The 26,660-nt window shown below is 38.7% G+C and overlaps 7 protein-coding genes, 2 long non-coding RNA genes and 1 other non-coding gene across 16 annotated transcripts; 6 read left to right on the forward strand and 4 right to left on the reverse strand.

The window, feature by feature from the left end:
* The first annotated feature begins 3,118 nt into the window (after positions 1 to 3,118).
* Positions 3,119 to 5,138, forward strand: HB33 (homeobox protein 33). 2 transcript variants are annotated; one of them, XM_008222593.2, is made up of 2 exons: positions 3,119 to 3,376; positions 3,532 to 5,138. In XM_008222593.2, the coding sequence occupies exon 2, from the start codon at positions 3,860 to 3,862 to the stop codon at positions 4,913 to 4,915; it is 1,056 nt and encodes a 351-aa protein (XP_008220815.2). In that variant the 5' UTR covers positions 3,119 to 3,376; positions 3,532 to 3,859; the 3' UTR covers positions 4,916 to 5,138. The 2 variants fall into 2 exon arrangements, with proteins under 2 accessions (XP_008220815.2, XP_008220812.2); XM_008222590.2 differs by having other exon boundaries at positions 3,125 to 3,376; positions 3,851 to 5,138.
* Positions 5,139 to 5,834: 696 nt separating this feature from the next.
* LOC103320855 (peroxiredoxin-2E-1, chloroplastic-like) lies at positions 5,835 to 6,781 on the forward strand. Its single transcript, XM_008222595.3, has one exon. It carries the CDS (start codon positions 5,958 to 5,960, stop codon positions 6,693 to 6,695), a length of 738 nt encoding a protein of 245 aa, XP_008220817.2. The 5' UTR covers positions 5,835 to 5,957; the 3' UTR covers positions 6,696 to 6,781.
* Positions 6,782 to 6,878: 97 nt separating this feature from the next.
* Positions 6,879 to 7,575, reverse strand: LOC148919690 (uncharacterized). Its single transcript, XR_016123664.1, has 2 exons — positions 7,263 to 7,575; positions 6,879 to 7,178 (listed from the first exon to the last, which is right to left on the reverse strand). It is a non-coding gene; the product is annotated as an uncharacterized LOC148919690 (long non-coding RNA).
* A 432-nt stretch (positions 7,576 to 8,007) lies between these two features.
* TRNAA-AGC (transfer RNA alanine (anticodon AGC)) lies at positions 8,008 to 8,080 on the forward strand. Its single transcript has one exon. It is a non-coding gene; the product is annotated as a tRNA-Ala (tRNA).
* Positions 8,081 to 8,147: 67 nt separating this feature from the next.
* Positions 8,148 to 16,604, forward strand: LOC148919691 (uncharacterized). Of its 5 annotated transcripts, XR_016123515.1 has the most exons (7): positions 8,150 to 8,544; positions 10,044 to 10,152; positions 10,324 to 10,951; positions 12,637 to 12,759; positions 14,674 to 14,814; positions 15,030 to 15,150; positions 15,259 to 16,604. It is a non-coding gene; the product is annotated as an uncharacterized LOC148919691 (long non-coding RNA). The 5 variants fall into 5 exon arrangements; XR_016123513.1 differs by lacking the exon at positions 10,044 to 10,152 and having other exon boundaries at positions 8,153 to 8,544; positions 14,662 to 14,814; XR_016123512.1 differs by lacking the exon at positions 10,044 to 10,152 and having other exon boundaries at positions 8,154 to 8,544.
* LOC103320856 (protein RADIALIS-like 6) lies at positions 8,841 to 10,459 on the reverse strand. Its single transcript, XM_008222596.3, has 2 exons — positions 10,191 to 10,459; positions 8,841 to 9,044 (listed from the first exon to the last, which is right to left on the reverse strand). Exons 1-2 carry the CDS (start codon positions 10,457 to 10,459, stop codon positions 9,020 to 9,022), a joined length of 294 nt encoding a protein of 97 aa, XP_008220818.1. The 3' UTR covers positions 8,841 to 9,019.
* Positions 13,845 to 15,145, reverse strand: LOC103320857 (Cystathionine beta-synthase (CBS) family protein). Its single transcript, XM_008222597.2, has 6 exons — positions 15,032 to 15,145; positions 14,685 to 14,947; positions 14,515 to 14,596; positions 14,338 to 14,411; positions 14,178 to 14,238; positions 13,845 to 14,089 (listed from the first exon to the last, which is right to left on the reverse strand). The coding sequence occupies exons 2-6, from the start codon at positions 14,937 to 14,939 to the stop codon at positions 13,947 to 13,949; spliced, it is 615 nt and encodes a 204-aa protein (XP_008220819.1). The 5' UTR covers positions 14,940 to 14,947; positions 15,032 to 15,145; the 3' UTR covers positions 13,845 to 13,946.
* Positions 16,605 to 17,473: 869 nt separating the features above from the next.
* On the forward strand, positions 17,474 to 19,245 carry LOC103320858 (oxidoreductases, acting on NADH or NADPH). Its single transcript, XM_008222598.3, is given in 2 exon segments — positions 17,474 to 19,093; positions 19,095 to 19,245. Coding segments are annotated over 2 exon segments (1,509 nt in total). The 5' UTR covers positions 17,474 to 17,618; the 3' UTR covers positions 19,129 to 19,245.
* On the reverse strand, positions 19,197 to 22,034 carry TLP6 (tubby like protein 6). 2 transcript variants are annotated; one of them, XM_089044354.1, is made up of 6 exons: positions 21,599 to 22,034; positions 21,197 to 21,284; positions 20,704 to 21,074; positions 20,518 to 20,605; positions 20,209 to 20,341; positions 19,197 to 20,078 (listed from the first exon to the last, which is right to left on the reverse strand). In XM_089044354.1, the coding sequence occupies exons 3-6, from the start codon at positions 21,061 to 21,063 to the stop codon at positions 19,412 to 19,414; spliced, it is 1,248 nt and encodes a 415-aa protein (XP_088900480.1). In that variant the 5' UTR covers positions 21,064 to 21,074; positions 21,197 to 21,284; positions 21,599 to 22,034; the 3' UTR covers positions 19,197 to 19,411. The 2 variants fall into 2 exon arrangements, with proteins under 2 accessions (XP_088900480.1, XP_088900481.1); XM_089044355.1 differs by lacking the exon at positions 21,599 to 22,034 and having other exon boundaries at positions 21,197 to 21,551.
* A 2,993-nt stretch (positions 22,035 to 25,027) lies between these two features.
* Positions 25,028 to 26,442, forward strand: LOC103320940 (putative pectinesterase 11). The gene is made up of 4 exons (XM_008222679.2): positions 25,028 to 25,378; positions 25,508 to 25,696; positions 25,776 to 26,014; positions 26,118 to 26,442. Exons 1-4 carry the CDS (start codon positions 25,028 to 25,030, stop codon positions 26,440 to 26,442), a joined length of 1,104 nt encoding a protein of 367 aa, XP_008220901.2.
* Positions 26,443 to 26,660: the final 218 nt, after the last annotated feature.

Raw genomic sequence — 26,660 nt, forward strand, 5'->3', positions numbered from 1 at the left:
CGTCCCTCGTTGCTCTCTTTTTTGTGAGAAAGTGAAAGCCATTTGCATCCGAATGATAAAGTTTGATGAACCAACTAGCTCTTGATTTAAACTTAACGTTTGAAGAGATTCAAAGTTTGATGAACCAACTAAGAGGTTGATGATGAGTTTGAATAAGTTCAAAGTAGTATATATATAATTACAACAATTGTAACGTATTTATCTTGTATAATTATATATACACCATGTCAATATGCTACTTAAGTGTCATAAATAAATTTCTCTTTCCAAATGAGAGTAAAAGGTCAGTAATCCTAATATTAGCAGTGCGTCTGTAACTCAAATGGTTAGTAAAATTTACTCATAAATTTATATTTTGTGTTTTTCTTATATATAAAACATTCTCATATTATTTTCTCACATATATATATATATATATCACTTGGAATCTTGAGTGTGATGTGATTAAGGAAGCCCTTTTTAAAAATACATCATTATCAAATGGAAAGGCTGTAGCCTATAACGAGGAGTTTATAGAGTGAGGATCTTATTTGAAGGGTTCAATCCGACCGTTAACAAATGTGAAGAAATCAAAGGACTTAAACATTTTAAATGGTTTGATAGTGGGATTGAACTCCTCGTGCCTTGTTTGGTGCGTTGAACTAGATGAGATATCTCCAATTAAAATAAACATGGATCCTAACCATTGTTTGGTGAGTTTAAATGTGTCTTATACTGGATATGATACTTGGATTCAAGTCCCAAATAACTAGGGCTTCGAAATCCAACCCCAGACGTGGGTTAAGAATGAAGGCTATTATGTCGTCACTTTCAGCCACCTTCCCATTCCATCCCATCTGGTTTGACTTTGACCTGAGATTAATTTATTTATTTTCCCTGTTTTTAAAATCTTAATATGAGTTTGATTTTGGGTTTAATGTTGTTTGATGTTATGAGTTCTCTTCTCCATTTGATTTTGTGAGTTTATGAGTTCTCTTCTCACTGAGAGAGGACGCTACAATTTTGCAACAATGGTGGCTCTTTTTATTATTGTTCGTTGTTTGGTGCAAAAATAAACGGGACTGGACTCAAAATCTAGTCAGTTCAAGCCAACTCAACTCAATACTTCAAAGCCCATCTTATTCAGTTCAAGCCAACCCACCAAACGAGACCTCATTGGGCTTAGTTGATGTTGTATTCCCAGGTTGATGGGATGGGTATTTATAAAAGGAGTGGGCCACATTTACCATTTTTAAATATACAAATTTATAAATAAACCCAATCTTAGACATGTATTTAAAAAAAAATCTAAGCACTATTTAAACATAGAAACACACCCAAAATAACCCCAAAGTCAACATTTTGGGTGTGTTTATATATGAGTTTTGAGTGTGTGTAATGATAAGTTTTGGGTGTGTTTATATGTTTAAATAGTGTTTGAGTTTTTTTATAATTTCAACCCTCATTTTGAGTGTTTTAGTGAAACTCCCTTTTAAATATCGCTGGCCACAGTTGTAGGACCCCTACCCTACCCATTCAGTGTCAAAACTACGAGGCCCAAAAACGTTCGTATTGCGCAACTCCCATTTGAACTTGAAGACGTAGCTGACCTGTAATGTAACCTACATATATTTATTCTCACAATTCTCGTTTCTGACCCAACCGGAACCACCAAATAAATTGATGGAGTTATATATTCACGGACTCTCGTGCTTGCAACTTGCAAGTACGCTATTATTAGGGTTTTTTTTTCATGTCCTTCTTTTTTGGTATTTAAATAATCACAATTCTGACATGCCTAGCATAATTGGATAAGCTTCTCTTATCTTAATTTTTTTTTATAAAAACATTGACTTCTGGTTCTGGACACCTGGAGGTAACCCACTGATAAAAGAGTGAGACAAAAAAAAAAAAACCCTTAGAATTAATATAGTCATGCAAATGTTTCAAAAATGTTGAATTTCGGAAATAAATGTGACACTCATATAGCAGATTATTTTTGGGGGGATTGAATTAATATAGTTCTGAAAATTTAAAATGCCATGTGCTAGAATGTTATTGGCTATACGAAGTTATTCATTTATTCCGGAGCAGGTGCATACATGCAGGATTAATTTTATTGAAGAGTAAGTTATTACCGTTTTTATTATTAATTACTTGTTACTTACCCTCCTTTATTTCTGTACGTTTGGGTAAAAATGAAATGAAAATAAGCAGAAATTGGTTGAAGGTGGAATATAATTGGTGGAAAGAAGCTGTAGACTGTACAAAGAAAGTGATGAAGAAGAAAAGTGTTTATAGAGTCAAGGCAAGAGAGAGAGAGAGAAAGGCCATCGATTGCATGACACAGAAAGGTACCAAGCAAGCAAAGACTCTTTGATTTGGTTGGGGCAAGCAAGCAAAGCAAGCAAGCAAGCGTGATTTGTCTCAGAGGGTGTGCAGAACCCGCACGTTAGCCCTTTCCTTTCCTTTCGTTTCTTTTCCCTCTGATGCAGCAGCAGCATCAGCACAGCAGCATCATATATATGAAATTAAATCAATGAATTAGATGAGATGAGAGACACAGACAGAAGAAAAAAAGAAGTAAAAAAAAAGAAGCAACACGACAAGGCCACTACTGTGGACCATCAACTTTTCACTTTTACCCATCTTTGTTTAGTCATTTTTGCATGGATTCGAATTAAGAATAGTAAACTTAAATTACCCTTAATTAATTAATTAATTAAATTGCGTGAATCTCCTCACTTGGAGATTACGGGTACGTAAGTTTAGTTTGTTGGTATATGCGTAGGATTAAGGAAGCAAAAGCGCTATAGCTAGCTAGCTACGTCGCATCAAAGGAGTAGCAGTACTGAAAATGGGGTATGTATGTATGTGTTGGGTGGTTTATGGGGAGAAGGGTGTTGAGATAAGAAATGGAAAGGGGCAATAATGAAGGGTGAGGGGGATGGGACCCACTTGGCAGGGCGTGGGAGAGGTCTGAACATGACGTTGTCGGTTGTTTTGTAATCTGCAAACTTGCAATTGCATAGAAAAGCAGATAGAGAGAGAGAGAGAGAGAGAGAGAGAGAGAGAGTTAATAGTGTGTGTGCAGTGTAGTGTACTGCGAACCCACCCTCTTCCTAATTAACCCCTCTCTCTCTCTCTCTCTCTCTCTCTCTCTCTGCACTACTTACTTACTTGGTTGGACTCTTATCCTTCCCGCTGGCCTCACCACAAGCAACCAACCTGTCTCTTGTTGGAAGCACAGAGGCACAGAAAGCACCAATATCCCAAAGGACCCAACCCAACTCATTTCTCTCTCTCTCTCTCTCTCTCTCTCTCTCTCTCTGCTTATTATGCTTTTGATTTTACCTGTCTGGAGGCCATTAGAGACGTTCAGGCAGTGATGTTTAAGGTGCTCTTTCAGCTGCTTTAGTCTTTCTCTCTCTGTCTCTTTCTTACAACTGTGAGTTAATTGGTTTCATTGTAGTTTTAATCTGTCCTTTGTTTTGTATTTTGAGACTCATATGCAATTTCGTCTCTCTCTCTCTCTCTCTCTCTCTCTCATAGCTTGGGTTTTTAACAGCAACTGTTGAAGATTACGATATGGGGTTTTGGTGGGATTAGCACCCTAATATATGTATATGTTCGAATCAGATATTTGAAACTGGTTGGGGACAATACTAGGAATACGATATTAAAAGTTTAGCTCTACCTTCTTTTGTCATCTATATTATTTAAACATTTTATTTCCTTTTTTTTTTTGGGAAATTAATTTGAGGAGAGCTTAGCTAGAGAGAAGCCTCAGAACCCCAAGAAAGTACAAGACTGGGTTGAGATAAATGAGATGCTTTTTGCCAGCTTTCCATATTAAATAACATTTTTGTAGGCATCAGTTATGGATTTTAGAGCACAACCCCAAGATAACGAAATGAGGACGTCAGGCTCTTTGAGCTACGCCTCTTCTGCTCATCATTTAAGTACCAAAGAATCATCACCCGCAGCAGCAGCAGCAGCAGCAGCAGCAGATCATCAAAAGAGAAGGGTCGGGATTCACAATGGCAACAACACTTACGCTACCAGCCCCCATCAAACCCTAGACCACCACATTCAACACCCACACCCACCTTTGCAACCCCTCATCCGAGACCCAGATCCAGATCGAGCCCTAGCCGGAACCCCAGTTCCGCCAACTGTACTTGCCAGTGGTGGGCCCAAGTCGACTTCAAAGATCATCCGCTACAGAGAGTGCCTCAAGAACCATGCGGCCAACATAGGCGGCAATGTGTTTGATGGGTGCGGCGAGTTCATGCCGAGCGGTGAGGAAGGAACACTGGAAGCTCTGAAATGCGCCGCATGTGATTGCCACCGCAACTTCCACCGAAAGGAGGTGGACGGGGAAACGACGGCGTTCAGCCCCGGGTCCAGACGCTCAAGCATAATGCTGAGCCCTCTCCAACTCCCCCCGCCACTGCCGTCTCCTTCGTCTGCTCTCCACCATCACCACCACCACCATCAGAAATTTTCAATGGCTCCTATTATCCAGCCGATGAATGTGGCGTTCGGGAGCGGTGGAGGAGGGACGGAGTCTTCGAGCGAGGATCTGAACGTGTTCCAGTCGAACAATGCGGAGGGGGGATTGCCAATGCCGCCGTTTGCGATGTCGAAGAAGCGGTTTCGGACAAAGTTCACGCAGGAGCAGAAGGAGAGGATGACGGAGTTTGCAGAGAAGGTGGGGTGGAGGATTCAGAAGCAAGATGAGGAGGAGGTGGAGAGGTTCTGCTCGGAGGTGGGCGTGAAGAGGCAGGTGCTGAGGGTTTGGATGCATAACAACAAGAACAGTGCCAAGAAGCAGAGTGATATTCTGACCACCCCCGCAACAACAAGTCTGTCTTTTGAGAATGTTGAAGCTGAAGAAGAAGGAGGAGGGGAGGGAGGGAGGGACAACAGCTGAAGATACAGATCAATGGATGATTTGATGATAAATTAATGGTTTGATTGGCACTTAATTGGTAGGGGATGAAGAGTAAGTGAGATTTTGTATAAATTAAATGAAGAGGCCTAGCTTAGCTAGATCAGATCAGATATTTGCATGATGATTATTATTATTATTCTTCAGTGAAGAAGAGACACCTTCAGTTATTGTTTTGAATATCCAGCTTTATTTTCTTCTTTAACAGGAATGTCCTGTGCTAGTTTTCCCATGCCATGGAATTGTGTTGAAACCTTGAAATGGTGATTATGAGTGTGCATTGCCAGAAGCTTGGTAGGGCCCAGTCTTCTGAGTTTTTTGTAATACCTGGCGTGTTGGCGTTAGACCTGGTTTTATTGGTCCCTTCATTGAATGTTGCAGGTCCAATATGAGTTTAGAGATACATGACCGAATCAGGCCCGGCCTTCTTTTATTTGTTGGGCTATTTCCTCCTCCTCTGCATAGTATTTGTTACATTTCCAACTTTGCCCTCTACACTTAAACACTGAAACAAGATTAGATTTGGGGGGGGGGGAAACTAAACATCCGTTAATATTTTTCTTGTAAATACCTTGAGGTGTCTACACACCCAAATAGTGGAATTAATCCCTATTCTGAATTCAGTTTAATTCTGATCACAAAATGCTTCTAACGAGTTATTCATTAATATTTTTCTCTATGTAGCATCATACTTAAATAACTAATTTAAGTGGATTAAACTAGTTGGTCAGAAAGACTGAATCTGTGTCCCTTCACACCTAAGGTCGAATCGAATCCCCATTATCTGATTTACTGTTCTCTGTGGCATTTTTTTTAGTTTTTAAATATCATTTGATTGCTGCCCAAGGAAAATGTGGAAAATGTTAAACGGATGGGAAAACCAAGAAAAGGGAAAAAGGTAATGTCATTTTCTAGATTTTTCCTTTCTCAACCAAACCATCCTTAAGTTAAACCCAACAAATCCCATTTTCGCCTTGTGAACCCATCATCTATCCACCACTACCATCGCAGCCGCTCAATCTTTATGTCTCTTTTCATGGCTGCCTCTGTTAACAACATTGCAGCTACATTTGCTACAGTACCAAAAACATCCTCTCCGAGTTCATCGTCTTCTTCTTCAAATCCTCACCAAACAAAGTTCTCTCTTTCACTATCCCACAAATCCATCTCAACCTCTTGGAACCTACACAAAACCATCCCTAGGTCCCAAAGATCCTCTCTTCTCAACCTCTATGGCCCACCGGGCCCACCCCCGAATGGCTCCATCTCCATCGTCCATCCTCGCCCCCTGATGATCCCCCCAAAACGAAGCAAACCCTTATCAGTTTGCATAGGCGTTAAGCTCCCAAACATAACCCTCTCTTACCTCGACCCAAACGACGGGGCCAAGCTCATCTCTCTCTCAACCCTCTGCAAAGGCAAGAGAGTCGTTTTGGTGGGTGTTTCGGCGCCGTTCTCTCCGCGTTGCACTCGGTTCGTGAAACGGGTTGCATCGGCGAGAGGTAAGAGCTCGGACTTGATCGCCTGCGTCGCGGCCAGCGACGTGTTTGTGATGAGGGCGTGGGGTGAGAATCTGGCCGTTGGGGATAGGGTCATGATGTTATCCGACGGACGTGGAGAGTTGGGCAATGCACTTGGCGTCTCCCTCGATCTCAACACGGCCACTAACGCTTGTTTGGTTACCTTTAACGGTGTGATCAAAAGCGTTGAGTTTGACAAAGAAGAAGGTAGTCTCGTTGCTATCAAATCCATTGCCCACTGAGAGCTTGTGGGCCTGAGCCCAAAAAGGCAAAATTTTGTGGCAGCGTTAATCTTTGGGTCCGTTGCGCCACGTTTTTCGGGGATTCAGCAATTGTTATTGTCTAGATTTTAATTTTGACGCATTAATCCGAATTGCGGAGAGAAAAAACTTGAATTATTGGACAGCAAATTTAGAACCTCGTGATTCGTGAATTGCATATGTGCATTCTTTGATTACAAAATTATTCAATCTTTTATTTTACAGAGAATAATACATGGAATCCACTTTCTCTAGCCTCAACCCATCTCATGTGAGGCCCATTTAAATTTAATATTTCACCCCGTGTCAAGCAACGTTAAACGAGGTTTATATTGGTCCAAATTTAAAAAGAAAAAGAAAAAAAAAGTAGTAATTACAGGTTAAAAAATATTTGTAGATTATTCTGATTCGGGTGCGTTTGCGTCATCTGTGTCGTCTGAATCATCATCCTTGATACCCATATCCCTAAAACGACAAGCACCGGCAATTAGTACCCATTAAATGCTTTGTATAAATAAATAAATAATAAAAAAGACGCCAGAATCTTACTTGAGTTTGCCGTTAAACCATTCAGTCCATGTTGATGTGGTCTCCCTAGCTTCCTTGAAGGCATCAGAAGTAGATTCTGATAAGCCTTCTGCTGCGCCCTTTGCCGCTGAAGCAGCATCGGTGATACGATCCTTGGCATTTTCCACGAAGTTGTCATCACCCAACACCGTATGGATTGACAGAAGCACCACCAATGCAAAAATCAACACAAACGCGGTCTTCTTTCCCATGTTTTTCTGTTTTCTTTTTGTTTTCTGTTTTTTGATTCTTTTTTGGGTTTTTTTTACTAGTTCCTCCAAACAAAAAGTTGTATGAAGATTAGGGTAGAAATGATTCTTTTTTTATAGACTCTAAGGTGACGGATCCTGAGGCTTATCTTCAGTCAATGTTTACGGAGAAAGTGATCAGAAATGCTGAATTTAGACTGGCACCAAACGGAAAAGCTCCCATTTTAGAAGTGAATTGTATGAAAACCGATAAACTCTAGTGTGGTGTGGTTGGAGAAAACTTACCTATACTAAAGATACTACTATGTGATATCCCAAGACAATTACGGTATTTTAATTTTCCGACATGACAACGAGATACACTTGGTATGGCATCACGTATTTTTTTGCTCTGGGTTACGTTAAACAAGCATTGGTGGGCCTGGTCGACCTAGCCCAAAATGATGTGGTAAGGATGGCCCATTAACTTTTTTTGCTTTTGTATTTTTAGAACTTTGTTTTCACACTATTCAGCATCTGGGGATGTAGCTCAGATGGTAGAGCGCTCGCTTAGCATGCGAGAGGTACGGGGATCGATACCCCGCATCTCCATTTTTCCTTTTTAATGAATAAAAGCGAAGTAGAACGACAGTAGTAATGCTGTCCCTTTTTTTTAATTTATGAATCCCTCAACTCCCTTTTCTTGAATTTCATCGTTTCAAAATTTCAAGCCAAAATAGACGGCCTCGATCGCTGTATTTAATAAGCAACAATTAAATCGATGGTTCGTATTTCAGACATCGTAGTGCCAGATTTTTTAATATCCAAACCCAAAACGAATTGTTTTCCCGCCTTTCCTTTGAACCAATCTGATCGTACATCTCTTAAAAGGAAACCGGATCGAGCTGGCGATTCAAACCTAATTGCTCTCTTTCTGGCCGTTCCTCTCCGAAATTTCAAAATTATTTTGCTTTCCTCTCCAGATCGCCGATTATCTCAGTCACCACTTCTTACATGCGATTGGAAGAATTGGACTTTCTTGATAGCATGCGGTGCAGTCTTCCAAAGGACTAGAGGTCAGTGGACGAAGCTCCCAATTTGATATTATTGCCGATTATGCATTTGATTATGATACATTGCAGCTAATCTTATCTTATTATTTGCTTCATCATATTTAATCCATTAGTTAAATCGAATTTTTTAAATTTCCTACAATGAGTACACAATCTTATCGAGGAATTGCTTGACCGATGCATTGTCTGCGGATGTGTTAATTAATAATTTGTTGCTTTACTTCTCTCTCTCTCTCTCTCTCTCTCTCTCTCTCTGTGGTCAGATTGTTGTTTTTAGAGACAGGAAATCAAGCATAGCATACCAAACAAAATACATAATATATATATATATATATTTTTTTCTTGCAGAAAATCATTACAATAAGTAGACGACATTTGAAGTAGGAGCAGAGAAACACATCCAAACTTGGTATAGGTAGGAAGGCGGAATGACAGGGCAATCCGTTTTGTCTTTTTACAAGTCTTCTGGGCCGTCGCATCAGATCTTTAGGTTTTTCATAAGCCTGAATGGGTTACAAGGAATTAGCATTAGAAATTTAGAAAATTCCCAATTACCAAGTGAGCATAGAAAATCGTAGTTGCTTTTGCAACAATTAGCATCTTTTAAGTTTGAACTGGTCAATTAGATTATCCCAAGACACCATTATCTTGCTAATCTCACCCATTTAGACATAATTAGCCTCTTTATGGTGGGGAGCTTCGTTTTGAAGGAAGATGCCCTATTTTTGAAATTATCTGCCGACGTAATACATTGGTTACTGCAGTGTGTAATTGTGTGTGATATAAAATTATAAATATATGATGAACTACAAAAGCTGCCAAGAGGTTTAGCTAGATCCAACTGTCACTGTCGACTGCGAGCAAGCCCTTGGGATTAATGTAAGAATGTGATAAGTAATTAAAAACGAGAGTTCGGCGTCACACAATGATCCTCATCTACATTTAGGAAGAACCGGGTGACTATAATCAATTACTTTAATCATAGGTCCATGTGCATATGAGATCCAAAACAAGTAAGGATTAGATTCCATGTGGGCTTTTTCTTAGGAATTGAAGTTGAATATGGTATGGGATAGTGGATAGATATACAAAAGAATTAGAGAAAACATATAAAATTTCTTGGGGAGGAGACTCAAGTCACTGTCTTTATTTAGAACTGTCGATCCCAAAAGAGGAAAAGCTGGTTAATGATATTATGGAAAGGATACGGTGGGACTTGTTACCAGCCGTTTAGGTATTTCAGCTAATAGTGCTAGAATTTGACTTAATATTCTGCTCTTCTTTGGCTTTTTAGCAGCTCCTATCAGTACCATTGGTTTTAAGCTTTTCATGCATTGCCATTTTTTGCCATTTTTGCCATTTCCATCACTACATGCAATTGTACCTGTCTCTAATATTCATATAAGTTTGTAAAACAGATTCATACTTGGACATCTCTTCTGGGTTCCTAATTTATTTATTTATTTATAAGTCTTGGACCTTACTGATTGATAACTTGGTAGATGACAATGTGACCGTGAAGAGTCCCCCAACACATTTTCTAAACTAGGATGTCCTAGATACCACTGAAGGAAGAATAGACAGCATGGATTAACTTCGAATGCTTAGAAAGTAAGGATAATTGCTAAACATGAAAGCATTGTTCTTACCTCTGCTCATCACCAATTCCTCTGCTGCCGCTGCTTCCAGTGCCCTTATAATTGGGTATTGGGACTTGGCCAGATTCTATATGCATGAGATCCTGCACCAGAATCTCATAGTGCCTCTTTACTTCCTCTACAGATTTTCCACCCACAGCCTTGGCCACATTATGCCAGCGGTCTTGTGTGTCCTTGTCATACACAGCCAGAGCCTTCTCAAATAATTTGTTCTGCTTTGGTGTCCAGGAGGAGTTCCTTGAGGAAGAGAGAGATGCCATTATTCAATCTACTCTTAGGTGAAGATATGAACCAAAATTTTGAACTGGTAAGGTCACTGAGCCGCTCTCAGAGGAGCTAAGTCAGAAGATGAAGAGGAAAAAGTATGGTGAGAGTGGATAACGTGTATGGCGTTTGGAGTCAAGTTAGAAGACTGAAGTCAAGGCGATGATGGTATGGGCAAGAGGTTGCCATGCTCCTTATAAGCAGGAGGAGAGACTCGTGGGGCTGTGCAAGTTGGCGAATATTATAGGGACAAAACAGGATGTGATTCGCTTCCTTGATCAACGCTAAGAAGGACAATAAGCGAAAGGAGCTTATATATTTTACAAGGTCTGTGTCTACTCATTATAATATCTCATCATCAGAAAGTGGAATTATTTGAGAATTTACAGCCTGGTGGGGATTAGATCCCAATTCTAAGTCTACCCATTAACGTAGATGCGCTTACAATCTGAACCTCCACCTTTCGTTTGAAACCCGCAACAAAACAGGTACGTAAGAAGATACTCTGTCTTCTCTTGGACTTAGTTAATATAGTGATATTATTATTTATTTGCTAGAAATAAATAGACATGGAAAGATGGTATGTAGGCATGGCATCTAGAAATGTGCTGCGAGTTTAGCTTTCATCTCATAAGAAGTAGACAACAAAGATGACGAATATGATTTGAATGAAAACAAGAAGAAGAACATCATCGTCATGTGCATGAAGGAAATTGTTGAATTTTTTTTCTTTGTCAATTGCTTGTTACATTTACTCTTCCATATCCTTTAACATGTCAGAATCGAAGGACAAGTTTCAAAAAAGCAGTAGTGCCTCGCGGGAGGTGGGGCCTCCTATTAGGTAACGTAGAAAATAAAGGAGAGTGAGATTTGTACGTAATTGAATATTGGAACTTGGAAAATGTTGTTTCAAAACACCTTCTTAGCAACATTCCAAAATTTTATTTTGCGGGATGGACAGCTGAGAATCACCACCAGGGTCAACCAAGTGTTGCTCTTTAGATCCTGTGTCAGTTTTGTGTAGGAGGGGCAGTTTACTTCCTGCAATAGTCAATGTCAATGATCCATGCAATCTTTAATTTTTTTCCCTGGACAAGTTTTCTTGCCTTTACTATACGCATTTAATAGTAGGGGTCTTAGAAACAAGTGGTCTGGTGTGGTCCACATTTATCTCTCATTGTTGAAGGAAGTCAAAACTAATTGGTAATGGAAGAGTAGTCTAACTCTTTATAAATTCAGGTTAGTTTTCTTAACTTTTTAATGTGAGACAAATACTTTTAACATGATCATGCATGTGTGGTGAACTTTGAAGCTTAACACATGGACAACACATATTAAGCGGCGTGGGAGCATGTATAGCCGTTGAGCCCAACACGTGAAGTCTTGCTCTGATATCATGAAAGAAGTTGAGGTTTCATCCTGAAACCAATTGGCAGTGGGAAGAGTAACTCAACTCTTTACAAACTCAGATTAAGTCCCTTAATTTTTCAATGTGGGACAAATACTCTCAACAATTGCCGCATCTCATATATCAAATACCCAATCCACCCTCAAGTGTTAGCAAAACAAAATATAGAAAAGGGTACTTTTCTTCTCAGCCAACACCAAAACAGCATCTCCTCTAAATTTCTCAGCCTTTTTCTAACAATTTTATGTGTTAATTAATAATTAGTTACAATTATTGATGTAACTAATACACTTTAAAAGTCACACATTCCAATGAAAAATGTGATTCCTCTGACATTACTTATTTTCAATTACTTCTTCAACTTCTTCACCTACTTTCTCCTAACTCCTTGCATAAACACCAATCTAATGTAAGTTATAATTGAGATTTTAGTTATTCCTACTTCACTTTCTTTTGATTTTAGCACCTAATGTTGTGTTTGTCAAAAAGAGGTAGACATCCAATCACCACCGATCTAAATTCAACGTGCGTGCGCTTTTTGGGGTTCAAACTCTTCAACATGAGGGAGTTTTGTTTTTTTTTCTTTTCTTAGCCGCATAAACATAGTGGACTCTAATCAATGTTAGGCACAGGCCCGTAATCATTGTTGGAGTTGGAAAAGTTGCAACAAATCAATCCAATGACATGCATGTTTTTCTGCTAATGGTTATGGGGCTTCTGTATTTTGTGTTTGACTTGGTTTGCATTATGAACATTGTGCAACAGGTTATTAATCAGCAGCAGGAGTCTAATGGGGTTTCTTCCATTTAGACAACTTGCTCGGATTATTGGCTTGAGATGCTGCAAGCATTAAGGCGGGGCCCGGCCAAGGGATAACAACATATTCAGGTAAATGTGCTTGAAATCTTTATAGTAAAAAAACCACCAAATCTTGATACTTTGAATTTTTATTATCTCAAGTCCACTTCAGCGAAAGTTGTGATTCTTCTTAATTCTTGTGGAATCTCTATTCTTAGTTTTCTCCCCACCTCACCAAATTGTTTGACTAATACAGTAGGGTCTCCCCCCTAGCTCCAAGAAATGTGCAAAAATAGATAGTTGCTTTTTCACTCTCTAATTTTTTATGTTACACTTCAAAATCAATATATTATCATGTTAAAGAACTCACAAAAAGGATGAAGGATTAAAAATTACACTTGAATTGTCATCTTACACTTCAAAATCATATAATTCGCGGAAAGAATGAAAGATGACAAAGTGAGAGTGGGAATAGCATTCGCTATAAATATAGAGAAAGCAGATGTTCCTTTCACAGTCCATGACTTTTGAGGACCAAACTTTTGACATCTTAATGTCTTTAGCCATAGAAATAGGGTATTTTGTCTGAGGACTAGGACTAGCCGAACAAGAACCAATGACTTTTCAGGAATTGGAGCCCAGCTTCCCCACACAAGGTCCAATCATCTACCACCCAAAAGCTTTGAGCATGGAGGACCACTCTAAGAGGGGAATTTTTGAATAAAATCGAGAGGTCTTTTGATTGCTGAATCTACTTGGAGAAAGAATCCCGTTGTTGATAGAAAGTTCGAAAAGATAAGGAGTGGACGCTAGGTTCATTTGCCAGCCAATAGGAATTGTGCAATCTTGTGATTGATAGAGAGGTGATGATATATGCTTTATGGCATGCCGAACATAATCAGTCTGACCCTAAGGAATTGAAATTGAATCTACAACTTATCTATGGTTTTATACCAGATAGAGTATATAATGAAATGTTGCTTTCGAAATTGGAGGCAAATGGGATCATGAATATTTGTATTTGTGCACTTATATTCACTGTTTTTATTCCGTGGCCCGACTTCTTGTCGAAGACCATGTTGTGGCACTTCTTGTTTTTGGTCTGCTGGCCTAGTGACTGCGACTTACTAGCAGGTTCTTCAAAACCATTGGGCTCATTGATATTGAACTTGGGCTTCGCTTTGAAGTCTGGCCACTGGCCAGTGATTTTTCAAATTTGTATTGATGTTGTGTTACAATAATTTGATGAACATAAAAACTTAGATGGATCATAGGTTCTAATAGTATTTTCCTCTTATGTACTCGTTCAGTTGCTTTAATTCCCCACTTTGCTGCTCCACTACTGCTCGAACTACATCTTTGATTGAAATCATGCCAACTATCTTCCCATCTATAACTGGAACATGCCTTATTTGATTCTCTGTGACATAAAAAGTCATCATTTATTTTCACTTTAATTTCTATTGGTAGTTCTTACAGAATAGAAATTGCGGCCTTGGCTGCTTTACCTGTCATAAGTTGCATTGCTTGAAGAATGTTTGTGTCAGATGTCACTGTTATTAATTTGTTCTGTTAAAAGGTAAACAGTTTGGTTGAATTTAGAATGAAAATGGTTGGTCAAGGCGTCCAAGTAGAGTAATTAGTCTGTAAGTTAAACTTAAAACTGACCTCATTAGTCATAATTTCGCCAACTCTAGTGTGGTTGGGCGACCTTTCCTGTGCAATTATCTTCCTCAAATAGTCTGCTTGGTTATGCCACCATCAATAGAATAGAAGAATCAGATTTAACTTTTATTTTATTGTTGAATCAGAGAATTTGATCCAAGTTTTTGTAAATAATTTTACCTCTTTCTGTGATGATCCCCGCAATGTATTGTTGCTCTCCTGGCTTCAGTACCACTAATGACCCGACATTGTTTTTAGCCATCTGCAATTTCACTCTCATATTTAGTTTACTTTAAAATGAGTATTAGTATGAAATTCATATTACAGATACATTGTCAGGGAGGGCGTACATTTTTGACGGCATCAATTACAATGTCGTTTGTGTGGCACCAGAGCCAAGGTCCAGTTTGTTCACCTTTTGTCATCAGAACATCTGCCACAGTCACATTCTCTAATCCTTTCTGCTGTGCAGGTGGAGAGGTAACCCATTTTAAACTTGAAACTATCTTTTCAATTCCAGCAATTTCTCTCCCCTGCGCATGCTGTAAAATTGCAGCCTTGAGTATTTCCTGGCATGATCGAACGGCCCTGGAAATTCCTTGCATTATAATTCCTGTTTAAGGAAAATTTATACTTTAAAAAGAATAATAATTTCATGAAAACTTCTAAGTATATGCGGAAAATTATTGATACAGACCTTGGTGGGCAGATGAGAAAGCTAGCTCAGAATTGATTGGAAGCTCTGCTTATGATGGAGCAAAGGGAATGGAGCTGCCTCATGTATAGGAATTCACTGTAGCAGCAGAAGATGTTGATGTACGTAATCTCTTCCTTGAAAATGTGTTTTCATCGTATTCTTTTCTTGAATGGCCGCATGAAGGAAACTTTGTTTTATTTTTTAAAATGATTTTACTTCATTTTCAGGTTACTTGTCCAGGTTATTTGGAAAGCCAGCTCCCTCAGCAATGCCTATAGTAAGAATTCTTCATCTCAATTTTATCAAGGCACCGATAGTTTTTTGTGTTTTGTTTTTACATTCCAACTTGAGTTTAAAAAGACGAACTCACTGCCTTTGCTGACTGGTCTAACTCACATTTGCTAGTTATGATTCAATTAAAAGAAGAAAAAAAACCGGGGAAATATTCAAAGAGTAGCAGCTCTTTTTAAGTATCACGTGGACTGCGACTTTGCTCTTTAAAACGGCAAGTATATATACTTTGCATTCCCTTTTGGGGAGATCTGCCCAAAAGTGGAGTGAGATTCCAGTCCTACTAGAGGAGGAAAATCTGTCTAGGGAAATTGCATATAGGAATGTTAGCAACTTTCTTTCTAATTTTTTCTTTTGGATTTTCTCATTTCTTCTCATGACAAGTGTCAATTTCTTTACACTTAAAACAATGTCATTAATGTATTACACAAACTAATTTTTGTTTTCCAAGTTTATCCTTATTGAACATATTAACTCTTTATAATAACAAGCTAGTTTTTCATCCCAAAAAAAATTAAAATTAACAAGCTAGTTTTTTTTACAACTTTCTTACTACCTTGTTAAAAAATTAAATAAGAAAATAAAAACTGAAGTTTTTTTATTTTTTATTATCCAAAGAGGACATATGTTTTGTTAAACACAAAATATTGATGATATTACTTTCATGATAACAATGTCATGAAAGAAACTTTATTATTATTTTTTTAAAATGATGTTTTTTCTTATTTAATTTTTAACAATGTGCTAAGAGCATTTATAATCATACTTTCTATTTTTTAGTAAAAATTTAGCTAAAAACACACAAGTTATTTTAGGAGCTTTTTATAAAATTTCAACTTCAATCATACTCTCTAGTTTAGGGAGTCATAAATGCTAGAATTATATTTTAATTCAACATAAATGATCAATCTCTATGAAAAAATAATATAAAAATAGACAATATTGATTAAGGGTTTTAAAATATTCATTAAATATGGTAGCATTAGAATATAGGGAGCCATTAAGAGTTCATTATTTCTCCTCAGATTTAGGAGCTCCTAGAGGTCTCTCTATTTTAGGAGCTGGATAGGGAGCATGGTTGGAGGTGGGTTTTCTTACTTCCTCCCTAAATTTTATCTAGGTGATTTAGGGAGTCTATTGTGGATTATCTAAGAGCATCCACAATGACGCTCTCTATTTCTTAGCTAAAATTTGGCTAAGAATATAAGAGCATCCACAATGGGCTCCCTAAACCACCTCAGACAAATTTTAGGGAGGAATTGTAAAAATGCAACTCCAACCACGCTCCTATCACCTCCTAAAATAGGGAGTCCTCTAGAGCTTCTAAATCGAGGAGAGAGAAATGCTCCCTATAATTTAATGCTGCTTTATTTAATGAATATTTCAAACCTTTATTTAATGCTAACTATTTTTTATTTTATTTTTTAATAGAGATGGATCAATCAAAAAAGAGTTATAGCATTTATGACTCTCCAAATTAGGGAGTATGGTTGGAGTTGAAATTTTTTAGAGAGCTCCTAAAATAGCTTTCTTATATTCTTAGCCAAATTTTAGCTAAGAAATAGAGAGCATCATTGTGGATACTCTAAGAAAGCTATTTTAGAGTTCTCTACAAAATTTCAACTCCAACCATACTCCCTAATTTGGAGAGTCATAAATGCTATAACTCTTTTTTGATTGGTCCATCTCTATTAAAAAATAAAATAAAAAATGGTTATCATTAAATAAAGGTTTGAAATACTCATTAAATAAAGCAGTATTAAATTATATAGAGCCACTAGGAGTTATTTTTCTCTCCTCAGATTTAGGAGCTCCTGGAGGACTCCCTATTTTAGGAAGTGGATAGAGAGCGTGATTGGAGTTGCATTTTTATCATTTCTCCCTAAAATTTGTCTAAGGAGGTGGTTTAGGAGCCTATTGTGAATGCTCTAAAGAAGTTGTAACAAAATTTAAGGATATATAAAAGCTAATACATTTAATAAGGATAAACTTGTAAAACAAAAACTAACTTGTGTGAGGCATTAATGATATTGTTTTAAGTGTAAGGAAAGTGACACTTGTCATGAGGAGAATGGAGAATGTCCAAAAGAGAAGGTTGCTAGCATTCCTATTTTCCAATAAATCATAACTAAATATTTGTGAGAGGTAAGGTAAAGCAGCAGAAAATTGGAGAAGGCATAAACCAAAATTAAACAAGTCCCAGAAAGTTTCCAAGGTATCAGATACAATTTCAATATATACCAGTCCCTGCCTTCATCTTCTTCAACAAAGCCAATCCTCTCCTTCCAAACCATACATGGCAGACAAAAGCAAACCGTTTCGCTTTAGGTTCTCTTGGCGTAAGCGTGGTTCTCAGCGTGGTTCTCAAGTAGAACCAGAGCCACGTCCAGTGGCTAAAGCCCAAAACCCTGCCCAGACAACCACCAATGGCCCTGTTGAGCGACCGCCATTTCGGCCTGCAGGAATTGCCCCTGTGAAGCCCTCTCCTTCCCAAGCTCAGGCACCATCAAGAACTGAGCATCCTCCACCATCACCATCTCCATCTCGTGCAAATGAGTCCCGAAAACCATCTGGTTCAACAACTGAAACTCAAATTGACGTTGAATCTTCTCCACCATCACCATCTCGTGTAGCTTCTCAACCCTCCCAAGCAGCATCACAGGTATCATCCCCTCAAACTCAACCACAGCCCACCGTTCCAGAGAGCTCTTGGCTTCCTTCCTTTTCTGCTCAACCCCCATCACCTGCCTCTCAACCAGAACCAAAGGAAGCAATACCTCAACCAAATGCAGAAATCGTTACGTCTGAAACTATTTCCAATGCTCCAAGAGAAATCACCGTTCAAACTCATCCAGCTTTGGCAGAAGCAGAAACAATTCCTTCACCTAAGAAGGTTGATCCTGATACCATTGGTGGAGATCAAAAGCAGCTTCCAGAACCAGAGACAGAAAAGACCAACGATCCAGGTTATGGAGAACCAATGCAAGAAACAGTCATTCAACTTCATGCTGCAGTAACAGGCTCAGATGAGCACACTCAAGGGCCAGTTGGAGTTGCATCGCAAGCAGAGGAACAGCACGAGAAGCAAGAAACTTCAGACAGAACGGAGACTTTTACCACCACCAGCTCCAGTTCGAAACCGATCAAAACTCCAAAAGACAGAAGCACCTCAAGGATGTCTTTTCAAAATATAGTTTCGTCAACTGCAGAACAAGCTCCCCCACATAAACAAATCAGAGAAGATGCTCGCAAACCTCATAAGCAGGCCACTGGGAACCAAATGCTTGAAAATTTAGTTAGCGTCATCACCCTAACTGGTGAAAACAGAGGAGCATCAATGCACTCAAGCTCAGAACCAGCAAAAGAAGAAGAATCCGTTCACATACACCGCAGATATAAGAGCAATCCAGATGACAGCCTTGAATCCACTACTGATGAAGAGGTAAACAACAAGGATAGAAGTTTCGAGGACGGGACGAGTCAAGATGATCAACAAACGAGTGCATATATCAACAGCAATGTACAGAGCATCAATAACGCTATTGTGTTCAATAGTTTTGTCACAGAAGGGAACTCTGGTGTTGAGGCGGTTTTTCCTCAAAACCCTGCAGGATCCATCAAGTCCAATGGTAAATCAGAGCCCCTTAAAACACACAATGCTCAATTCACCATCAGACGGCGATGCCTTAGAGGGCTCTTCTTGGAACCGAGTGACTCAGACCCAGATAACCCTGAAAAGCCTCGACGTCATGGCTGCCGCTATAGTTGCGGGGGAAAGAGAACAGACTGAGATTGGGATTCTCTAACCATGTAATATCACCTTTATAAGATCTATATTTTAAGATGAGAGTGATGTTTACATACTTGGAGAAAGTTGCAAAAAAGTGCTTTTGTGCATATAAATAAATTGGCAACTTACATTATGCTTTATGGGTTACTGCCATTACACAAACTAGTGCGACTTCAATGAAGGCACTTTCTGATGGACCAAAAGGCACAACCTGAAGTGCTTTGTTTCACGAAGTGTATTTACAGTTAAATCTAAGGGAAGACGAACATGATAATCACATGATTTGAATAGACAGTAAATCATTCACAGGCTGGTTTCGTGTCAAAGCTGCTCAAGCAAATTGCGAAGGCTTGGAAAGCAGAGAGAGGGTAGCGATAATCCATAGTGAAAATGTCTTTACCGATCTTCCCGAATTGCAGGATTACTTTCTCTTGTTCAGCCAATGAAACATTATGGCAAGGCTCTGCAGAAGCCACCAGCTGGAAATTCTTCACGGATGCCACTGTAACACGACCCTTAAAGTTTAGACACCAACACTGCAGCTGTTCATGCCATCGAGGGGATTTATTTTTCAAAATGAGTGGATCCTTCATGCCATGTTCCAAATCCAGTGTGGGACTACTAGAGCCCAAGTTAGCAAGTGGCTTCTTCCCTTGCGAAATGGACAATGGAGAGCATTTCTGGTTTAAGCAAGTTGATAACTCTGTTGGAGTTGGAGCAAAGCCCCCTTCTTGAACTGCTGTTATGGGGATTGATTGCATGGTGCATTGCATTCTCCTTGGGCCCCTTGTTCGGAGGATATTGAGTTCATAAGATACAGAAGCAACACTAAAACAGCTGGCAGGTACCCTTGGGGATACCTGCTTTGAATTGATTCTGCGATGTGACCTACAATTTGTTTGGATTGCTGGGTTTTGTGGAGGCTGACTGTCATAAATGGTAAACTTGGACCCCAGAAAATTAGACCTGTTCAGCATTTGCCAATAAATTGAATGAAGAAAGAATGAGCCATGGCTGTAACAACCAAGACCGAAAAAAAAAGGAAGAAAAAGAATGAATCATGGCAATGATAAAGATCCATTTAGGTAAAGCTTGCCTTAGTTTTCCAACATAGGTATTGCTTGCTCGAGAAAATTCATCTGCAACCAAGGATATCACAAAACCTGTACTAGTTGCCCGTCTGATCTTTCTCGCTGCCAGCAATAGCTTACTCATATCCCCAGACAGAGCTGTAGATTCATAAGAGATCATTAGTAACCGGTCTACAAAATTCAAGGATACCCTCATGGTGGAATTAGTATAACTGAACTATTAAAATCATAGTTCAGGAACCAAATTCATTTAGAAAGAATTTGAACACTAATTTCTAACACACAACTAAGGGGAGAAGCATCCAAACATTTACCAGGGCTTAGACCAAGATACAGTCTATATGTCGAGGTTTCTCTTTCCCTCTTAATAAAGCACTGGATCGGAGCATCTCTTGGACCCGGCTAGTAGATATATGCAAGTAATGCGGAAAGTAAATCATCTTCAGTCAGTTCGTGATAGAATGTAAGAACCTGAAAATCTAGTTTTATGAGAAAAATACCTGCTTCAGTGAGATGGGGAAGGTAAGCCAGCCACATTGCTCTGGAGTCTTGACTATCTCTTTTGTAATCTCCCTCCATGACCTGCAAACCGAAGCACAGGCAACGACATCTCTCCGAGCAGGCCAGGAGGTCTCGCTCGCTTCCAAGCGTTGAATTATGTCAAGAAGCAACTCGGGGGGCAAGTTTGCCCATTGGCTCTGTGGAACCAATTCAGGTGATGGCAATGAAGATAATGACTGTTCAGGGGCAATGTGTGATTTTGCTCGGCGACGCGTATGCTTTTTCTCTGCCCTTCTTGATTTTTTCCCCATGTCATCTCTGAGCTCCAGTAGCTCGTGAAATATTTTTTTGAGCGACATCACTGACCGGACTAATAGTAACACCACAAGGAAAAATTTGGTTTGAAAAATGTCACTACAATTATGACCAGAATTCAAATGTTGAAGCTGATATATTGTTTGTAAGTTTGGCAGATCTAAGTATAGAAATTACCTGGAAGATCGGCTTCAAAGTTTAATATGTAGTGGAACGTTGTCTTCTTCAAAAATCACAATGGAAGCACTGTAAGTTTGAAACTTTACTGTTGCAGCACAACAATCACTCGTTTAGAAGGGGGGGGAAAAAGGAATTTGATCGATGGCAATGCTAGCAATTAAAGTCGACATGTTCTAAGCGTGAGGAATGCAAACACTGCACATCAGAAACCCAATGAAAATCAATGGCGACAGCGCCAGTAGCAAATGTTTCACAATCCTAGCCTCAAATCACAAGAAGAATGCTGGTAAAAACACCGAAACTGCGAACATTCGAGATCCGAAAAAGCACGAAAAATCCCTTGATCTCAACAAAACTCAAAATGAGAGAGAGAGAGAGAGAGAGAGAGATGGTACGTACCAAAAGTGGGGGCAAATGCGCGTGGAATTTTTGGAGGCTTCTAGGAAATCACCAATGTCTCGGACAAAAAACAAACACCGAGAGAGAGAGAGAGAGAGAGAGAGAGAGAGAGAGAGAGCATATGCTATATACTAAATGGCCATATGGGCAAGGCCAAAGAAGCACAATGCTAAAGAAGCTGATTGTGATTTAGGAATTTTATATTGATTAAATCCAAGGAAAAGAAACGAAACGAAAGCCTCTCTTTTTAATTGCATTGAATTGAATTGTGGTGGATTTGGCGATCGGAAACAGAGTTGGTTGCAGCAGCAAGCGCGCCCTTGCCACTACAACCATCACCACCTGAGCCACCGCTGTCCGGCCACTCCACTCGCCCCTGCCTCTCCAACGCAACAACAACAAAAGCTCTCTTTTCCTCTTACTTGGATTAGGAGGCCTTCCTCGTCTTTAAAACGCCTCTTTTTTTCTGTTTTCTTTTTTCTTTTCTTTTTTCTTTTGCCGCTTAAACTACTGGGCCCATTTCCGTGGATGCGCTCCAAAAAAGATTATTTGGAGAGCATAATGTATTCTCTATTTTTTTCGACCAAAAAAAAAATGTATTCTCTATTATATATATATATATATATATATATATATTTTAAGACATTTCTTATTGAAAGTGATAATAATATATTAAATTTAGAATTTCTGAATGTTAATTTTTTTTATTGAAAACCAATGTGAGTTTCTCTAATCTTAAAAACAAGAAATTGAGTTTTTTTTCCCTTTAGAAAAAAAGAGAGTGAAGTTAAGATATCCTAAATCATTTTTAAGACATGAAGTGAAAGTAAACCTTACGTCGAGAATAAATAAACTGTTCACTATCAATTCAGGTTGTTAAATTGTCATAAGCAAAAGTGATTATGTTTTTTCTTTTTTGATGGAAGCAAAAGTGATTATGTTAAAGTCAGGATAAGAACCGCAAGCAAACCTTATTATTATTTCATTTATCTTTTTTAAAGAAGAAGAAGAATAGTACTCAATTGAAATAGCCAAGAAGAAGAACCGGGCCTCAAAGGTTGCGACAGAGAGCCGAAAGTACACCTGTCCCCCACACGTGTGAGCAGTGCCCGTGGTGAAGTGAGGACCAGGAAGACCATGTCATCTTAGATTTATAGTCATAACAATAAAAAATAAAAGATAGATCTTAGGCTTATTTTTTAAATTTTTTTTCTTTGTGCCTATTTAGCATTACTTATTTGGAGTGACAAATGATTTTTAAAAAATTTTGGGAAGTCTAACCTGTTTGGTAGATTATGAGAAAATCACTTATTGATGAAAATTGTTGTGAAAGAAAGTTAAACGGGAAAACAAATAGTAAGATGTTTTTATTTTCTGATTATGCTAGAATCAGTTTCGAAGATGCGCTAGGTCTAATAATTATACGGGAATTAGCACTAACAACACTTTTAACAAAAAGTTTATCAAATGTCAAATTGTTTTCTATCACAAAATCGACAGCGATTATATTCAGCACAACAATATCAAACTGGCCCTTAGTTAAATAAGATGAGTTTGAAGCACAAGCTTTATGTGGTCTTGATAGTACTCAATTTAAATTTTTGCTCCACGAGAATAACTTGTATTGTGTATTATAGGATATCACTGTTTTTGTTATTCTCGCTGATTATATTCCGTCATACGTAATAATTTTTCGATATAATAAAACATGATTGGATAAAAATAATACTATGCTATACCCGTGACATGAAACTCGTCCTCATCCGCCCAACCCCAAGTGTGAGTTTGACGGAGACTAATCAATAGCAAGCAACAAGCAGCAATACTGGGAATTTGTGAAATTTGTGAAGCGAGCGGGAAACCCAGAAATTGTTGAGAGGCGAGTCGGTGTCAGGCTGTCAGCAAGTCACACTTGCACGTGCTTATGCCTGAATCTCTTCGCCTTTTTTCCTTGATTCTAGACTTTCATTTCATGCCTCAATTTTCTAAATACACTTAATGCTTCACATCAAACCGACTCACTAAGCTTTCAACTTCGAGTAGGCAAATTAAATAAAAAAAAAAAAATAATTAATTACTTAAAGAGCAACAGGTCTTGTCTTTCACTTTCAGATAAGATAGTCCTAATAGAATGTTAATGAGATCTAATCTAATCTAATCTAACCTCTTGTTTTGCTTGCTGGTGGAACGCATAATTGGGCATTGAGCATGGTCCACTCACCTAACTAATTTATTAATTTCAGTTTAAGCAGTGCAATTATGATAACATGTATTATTAAGCTTGTTAATCAAACATTTGTAATTAGTAAAGTAGAAATGAGTCTTTCCGGATCTCAAAGTGGAAAACAAGGAGATATGACCAAAACGTTTTTGAGTCGTACCTAAAAGGCCTCCAACTATATGACCAAATTTGTTTTGATTAACGTGAAATAAGATCAGACCAGTGACCACAATTATATACGATCACATGGATTTGAAATGTGTGGAGCCCTTATGCATGCCTATATGTTCATTATTTTTTAATGCTAGCCATGATTGTTGGACTTTGACAAGCCCAAGCTGGTTCATATCTGGACCCATTTTAAATGAATTGATTGGCATCTTTCGACATGGATAAGGTTTGGCCATGCACCGATGCCCCCCCTCCCCTTCCCTGTGTTCCATTACATCTAGTACCACATTTGAAACATCAAGGAGCAATGCCAGCTAAATGTGTTGTAAAGTTTTTTCGTTTCTCTTTGGACACGAGTGATATTAGAAGAGGGAGAATCCAAATCATGTGCATGAATAATTGTTTTTAATAACTTGAGTTACAAGCCACTCGAGTTCATCTAAATAATAAATTGAACTCAGCTTTTGTGTTCTTAGTCCAGATGATGAATTAGACATGGTCATCGTCTCAAATATTTGTTTCTTCATACTCCTAGCTTTGTTATGGCCCAAAAGACAAGAAGAAGCGAGGTCGACCTAATATAAATATAGTCAGAAAACGGCTCACCTGACCTGAGCACCAATATTTAAGCGCCTCTAAGCGACAAAGTTATTGGAGCCATCAGATTGATCCAATGGGTGAGAATCTTAATAATAGATTCTAACCCATAAGACCCGTTTTAGTAATCTTCAATTCTTTTCAGACCAAAAAAACAAAATAAAAGCAAATAGGCTTTGAGCCAATTCTTTCCTTGCAGCAGAAGGCACAAATCGATGAGTGAGAAGTCAAAGCAAACAGGTGCTCATTGGTCTTCAAAAAAGGAAAGTTTCCATGGAGAGGCTGAATCCCAATTAAATGGGGGAAAACATAATGTTTTAACTTTTCCTAAATCCAGAAAGTTTTAGCTACTCGAACTCCTAGCTCCGCATGGATAGCAACCCTATATATACCTTAACTATTACATGCAAAATTCAACGAAATCTTATTATTGGACATATATGGCCATGCTCTTCTTCTATGCTTTCATGGCGGTGGGTGTGCTCTCTCAAGCACACCGAACCCCACCAATTTCTTTCACCGTCGATCAGTCCGGCAAAGGCGACTATACTAAAATACAAGACGCTATTGACGCCGTGCCATCTAACAACGTCGCGCCTGTGTCGATTTGGGTTAGACATGGTGTCTACCGAGAAAAAGTTTTTGTGCCCGTAGACAAACCCTTTATAACAATGAGTGGCACAAACGCAGAGCAGACCATAGTAACATGGAACCAAGCAGGATGGATAAATCAAACTGCAGTCTTTGCTGTGTGGGCTTCTGATTTTACAGGACGCCAACTCACAATTCAGGTATATATACATTACGCTTCTATTGAGGAAACCAAACCTTATTGTTTTTAAGTTTATGCATAATTTTCATATAGAAGATGAATTATATATATTATTTTAACATTACTTAATTTGAATTGGTGAGTGCAGAATGCATATGGAACCGGTGACAAAACAGTGGCACTAAGAGTATCAGGAGACAGAGCAGCATTCTATGGGTGCAAAATTTTGTCCCATCAAGATGCCTTATTTGACGAGATTGGCAAGCACTACTACAAAGACTGCTACATTCAAGGAGACACTGATTTTATATTTGGAAGTGCTGATTCTTTATATGAGGTATATATCTACGTAACAGTTACTTAATTAAATATTAATTAGTATATATATATAGAATAACTAGCTTATTAATTTGCAGAATTGTCACTTGCATACACTTTCGGATCAAAACGGAGCTATAACGGCCCAACGACGAACTTCTCCTTCAGAGGAATCTGGGTTCACCTTTTTGTGGTGCAACATCACCGGCGTCAAAACGGCACTCCTGGGAAGGCCATGGGGGCCATATGCCAGAGTCGTATTTGCCTACACTCAAATGTCAAATGTGATTCTGCCACAAGGTTGGGACAGTTGGGGGCTATCACCCTACAACTTAAGGTATATATTTTTGAGTACTTAATTTTTCAATTACTCTATTTTATTTTAATTTTTGATATGTTTTGTAATTTGGTTTTAATTAAATGTGTACATGCGCATGCAGTAACGTTTTCTATGGGGAATACAACTGTTTTGGACCGGGAGCCGTGACAACACAAAGAGTTAATTGGGCACACAAGCTTACCATCAGACAATTTGTACCCTTCATGGCTCAGGCTAGAGCCCTTCGGCGTACGATTATTGGTAGCGACGGAGGAGGAGGGCAACGTGGAGCTTCACTCCCAGTGGAGAAGAAGGAAACAAAGCCAAGGAGAATGAGAGAAATAGACAAGGTGCTCCAACTGCAGGGCTCACCATTGAGTAGGGGTTCTCGAGTGGGTGCGGCGCCTATAGGTCTTCTGGGACCTTTTCTTTTCTTCTTTTTATAGTTTTACGAAGATTCTTATATTCTAGATTATTTGTACGAACTTTTTTTGTAAAGCCTTTTTTTTTTTTAATAAACTCAACAGGTTTAGGAACTGACTTGGTCAAGTTTCATTCGTTGCGATTATGAGAATTATGAATTGGACCAGTTCCATATAGCTCTAATATTTTTCGACGGCGGCAGCCATGGTCAAACCCCAAATACAAGCAACTGAGCCGCCTG

This window comes from Prunus mume, linkage group LG2 (genome assembly GCF_029339155.1).
Source record: "Prunus mume cultivar Tortuosa linkage group LG2, ASM2933915v1, whole genome shotgun sequence".
Lineage (NCBI taxonomy): Eukaryota > Viridiplantae > Streptophyta > Magnoliopsida > Rosales > Rosaceae > Prunus > Prunus mume.

What these genes read in the sequence shown, in the direction of transcription:
- LOC103320855 (XM_008222595.3), top strand. Translation starts at nt 5,958, where the DNA reads ATGTCTCTTTTCATGGCTGCCTCTGTTAACAACATTGCAGCTACATTT.
- LOC103320857 (XM_008222597.2), bottom strand. Translation starts at nt 14,939, where the DNA reads ATGCAAGGAATTTCCAGGGCCGTTCGATCATGCCAGGAAATACTCAAG. An exon ending in GCGAAATTATGACTAATGAG is followed by an intron (nt 14,239 to 14,337) that starts GTCAGTTTTAAG and finishes ACCTTTTAACAG; the next exon opens with AACAAATTAATAACAGTGAC. An exon ending in AGCAATGCAACTTATGACAG is followed by an intron (nt 14,090 to 14,177) that starts GTAAAGCAGCCA and finishes TTTATGTCACAG; the next exon opens with AGAATCAAATAAGGCATGTT.
- LOC103320940 (XM_008222679.2), top strand. Translation starts at nt 25,028, where the DNA reads ATGGCCATGCTCTTCTTCTATGCTTTCATGGCGGTGGGTGTGCTCTCT. An exon ending in GACGCCAACTCACAATTCAG is followed by an intron (nt 25,379 to 25,507) that starts GTATATATACAT and finishes TGGTGAGTGCAG; the next exon opens with AATGCATATGGAACCGGTGA. An exon ending in CTATCACCCTACAACTTAAG is followed by an intron (nt 26,015 to 26,117) that starts GTATATATTTTT and finishes ATGCGCATGCAG; the next exon opens with TAACGTTTTCTATGGGGAAT.
- LOC103320856 (XM_008222596.3), bottom strand. Translation starts at nt 10,459, where the DNA reads ATGGCATCTCTCTCTTCCTCAAGGAACTCCTCCTGGACACCAAAGCAG. An exon ending in GGAATTGGTGATGAGCAGAG is followed by an intron (nt 9,045 to 10,190) that starts GTAAGAACAATG and finishes TAACCCATTCAG; the next exon opens with GCTTATGAAAAACCTAAAGA.
- TLP6 (XM_089044354.1), bottom strand. Translation starts at nt 21,063, where the DNA reads ATGTCGCTCAAAAAAATATTTCACGAGCTACTGGAGCTCAGAGATGAC. An exon ending in TCCCCATCTCACTGAAGCAG is followed by an intron (nt 20,606 to 20,703) that starts GTATTTTTCTCA and finishes TATATCTACTAG; the next exon opens with CCGGGTCCAAGAGATGCTCC. An exon ending in ACCTATGTTGGAAAACTAAG is followed by an intron (nt 20,079 to 20,208) that starts GCAAGCTTTACC and finishes AATGCTGAACAG; the next exon opens with GTCTAATTTTCTGGGGTCCA.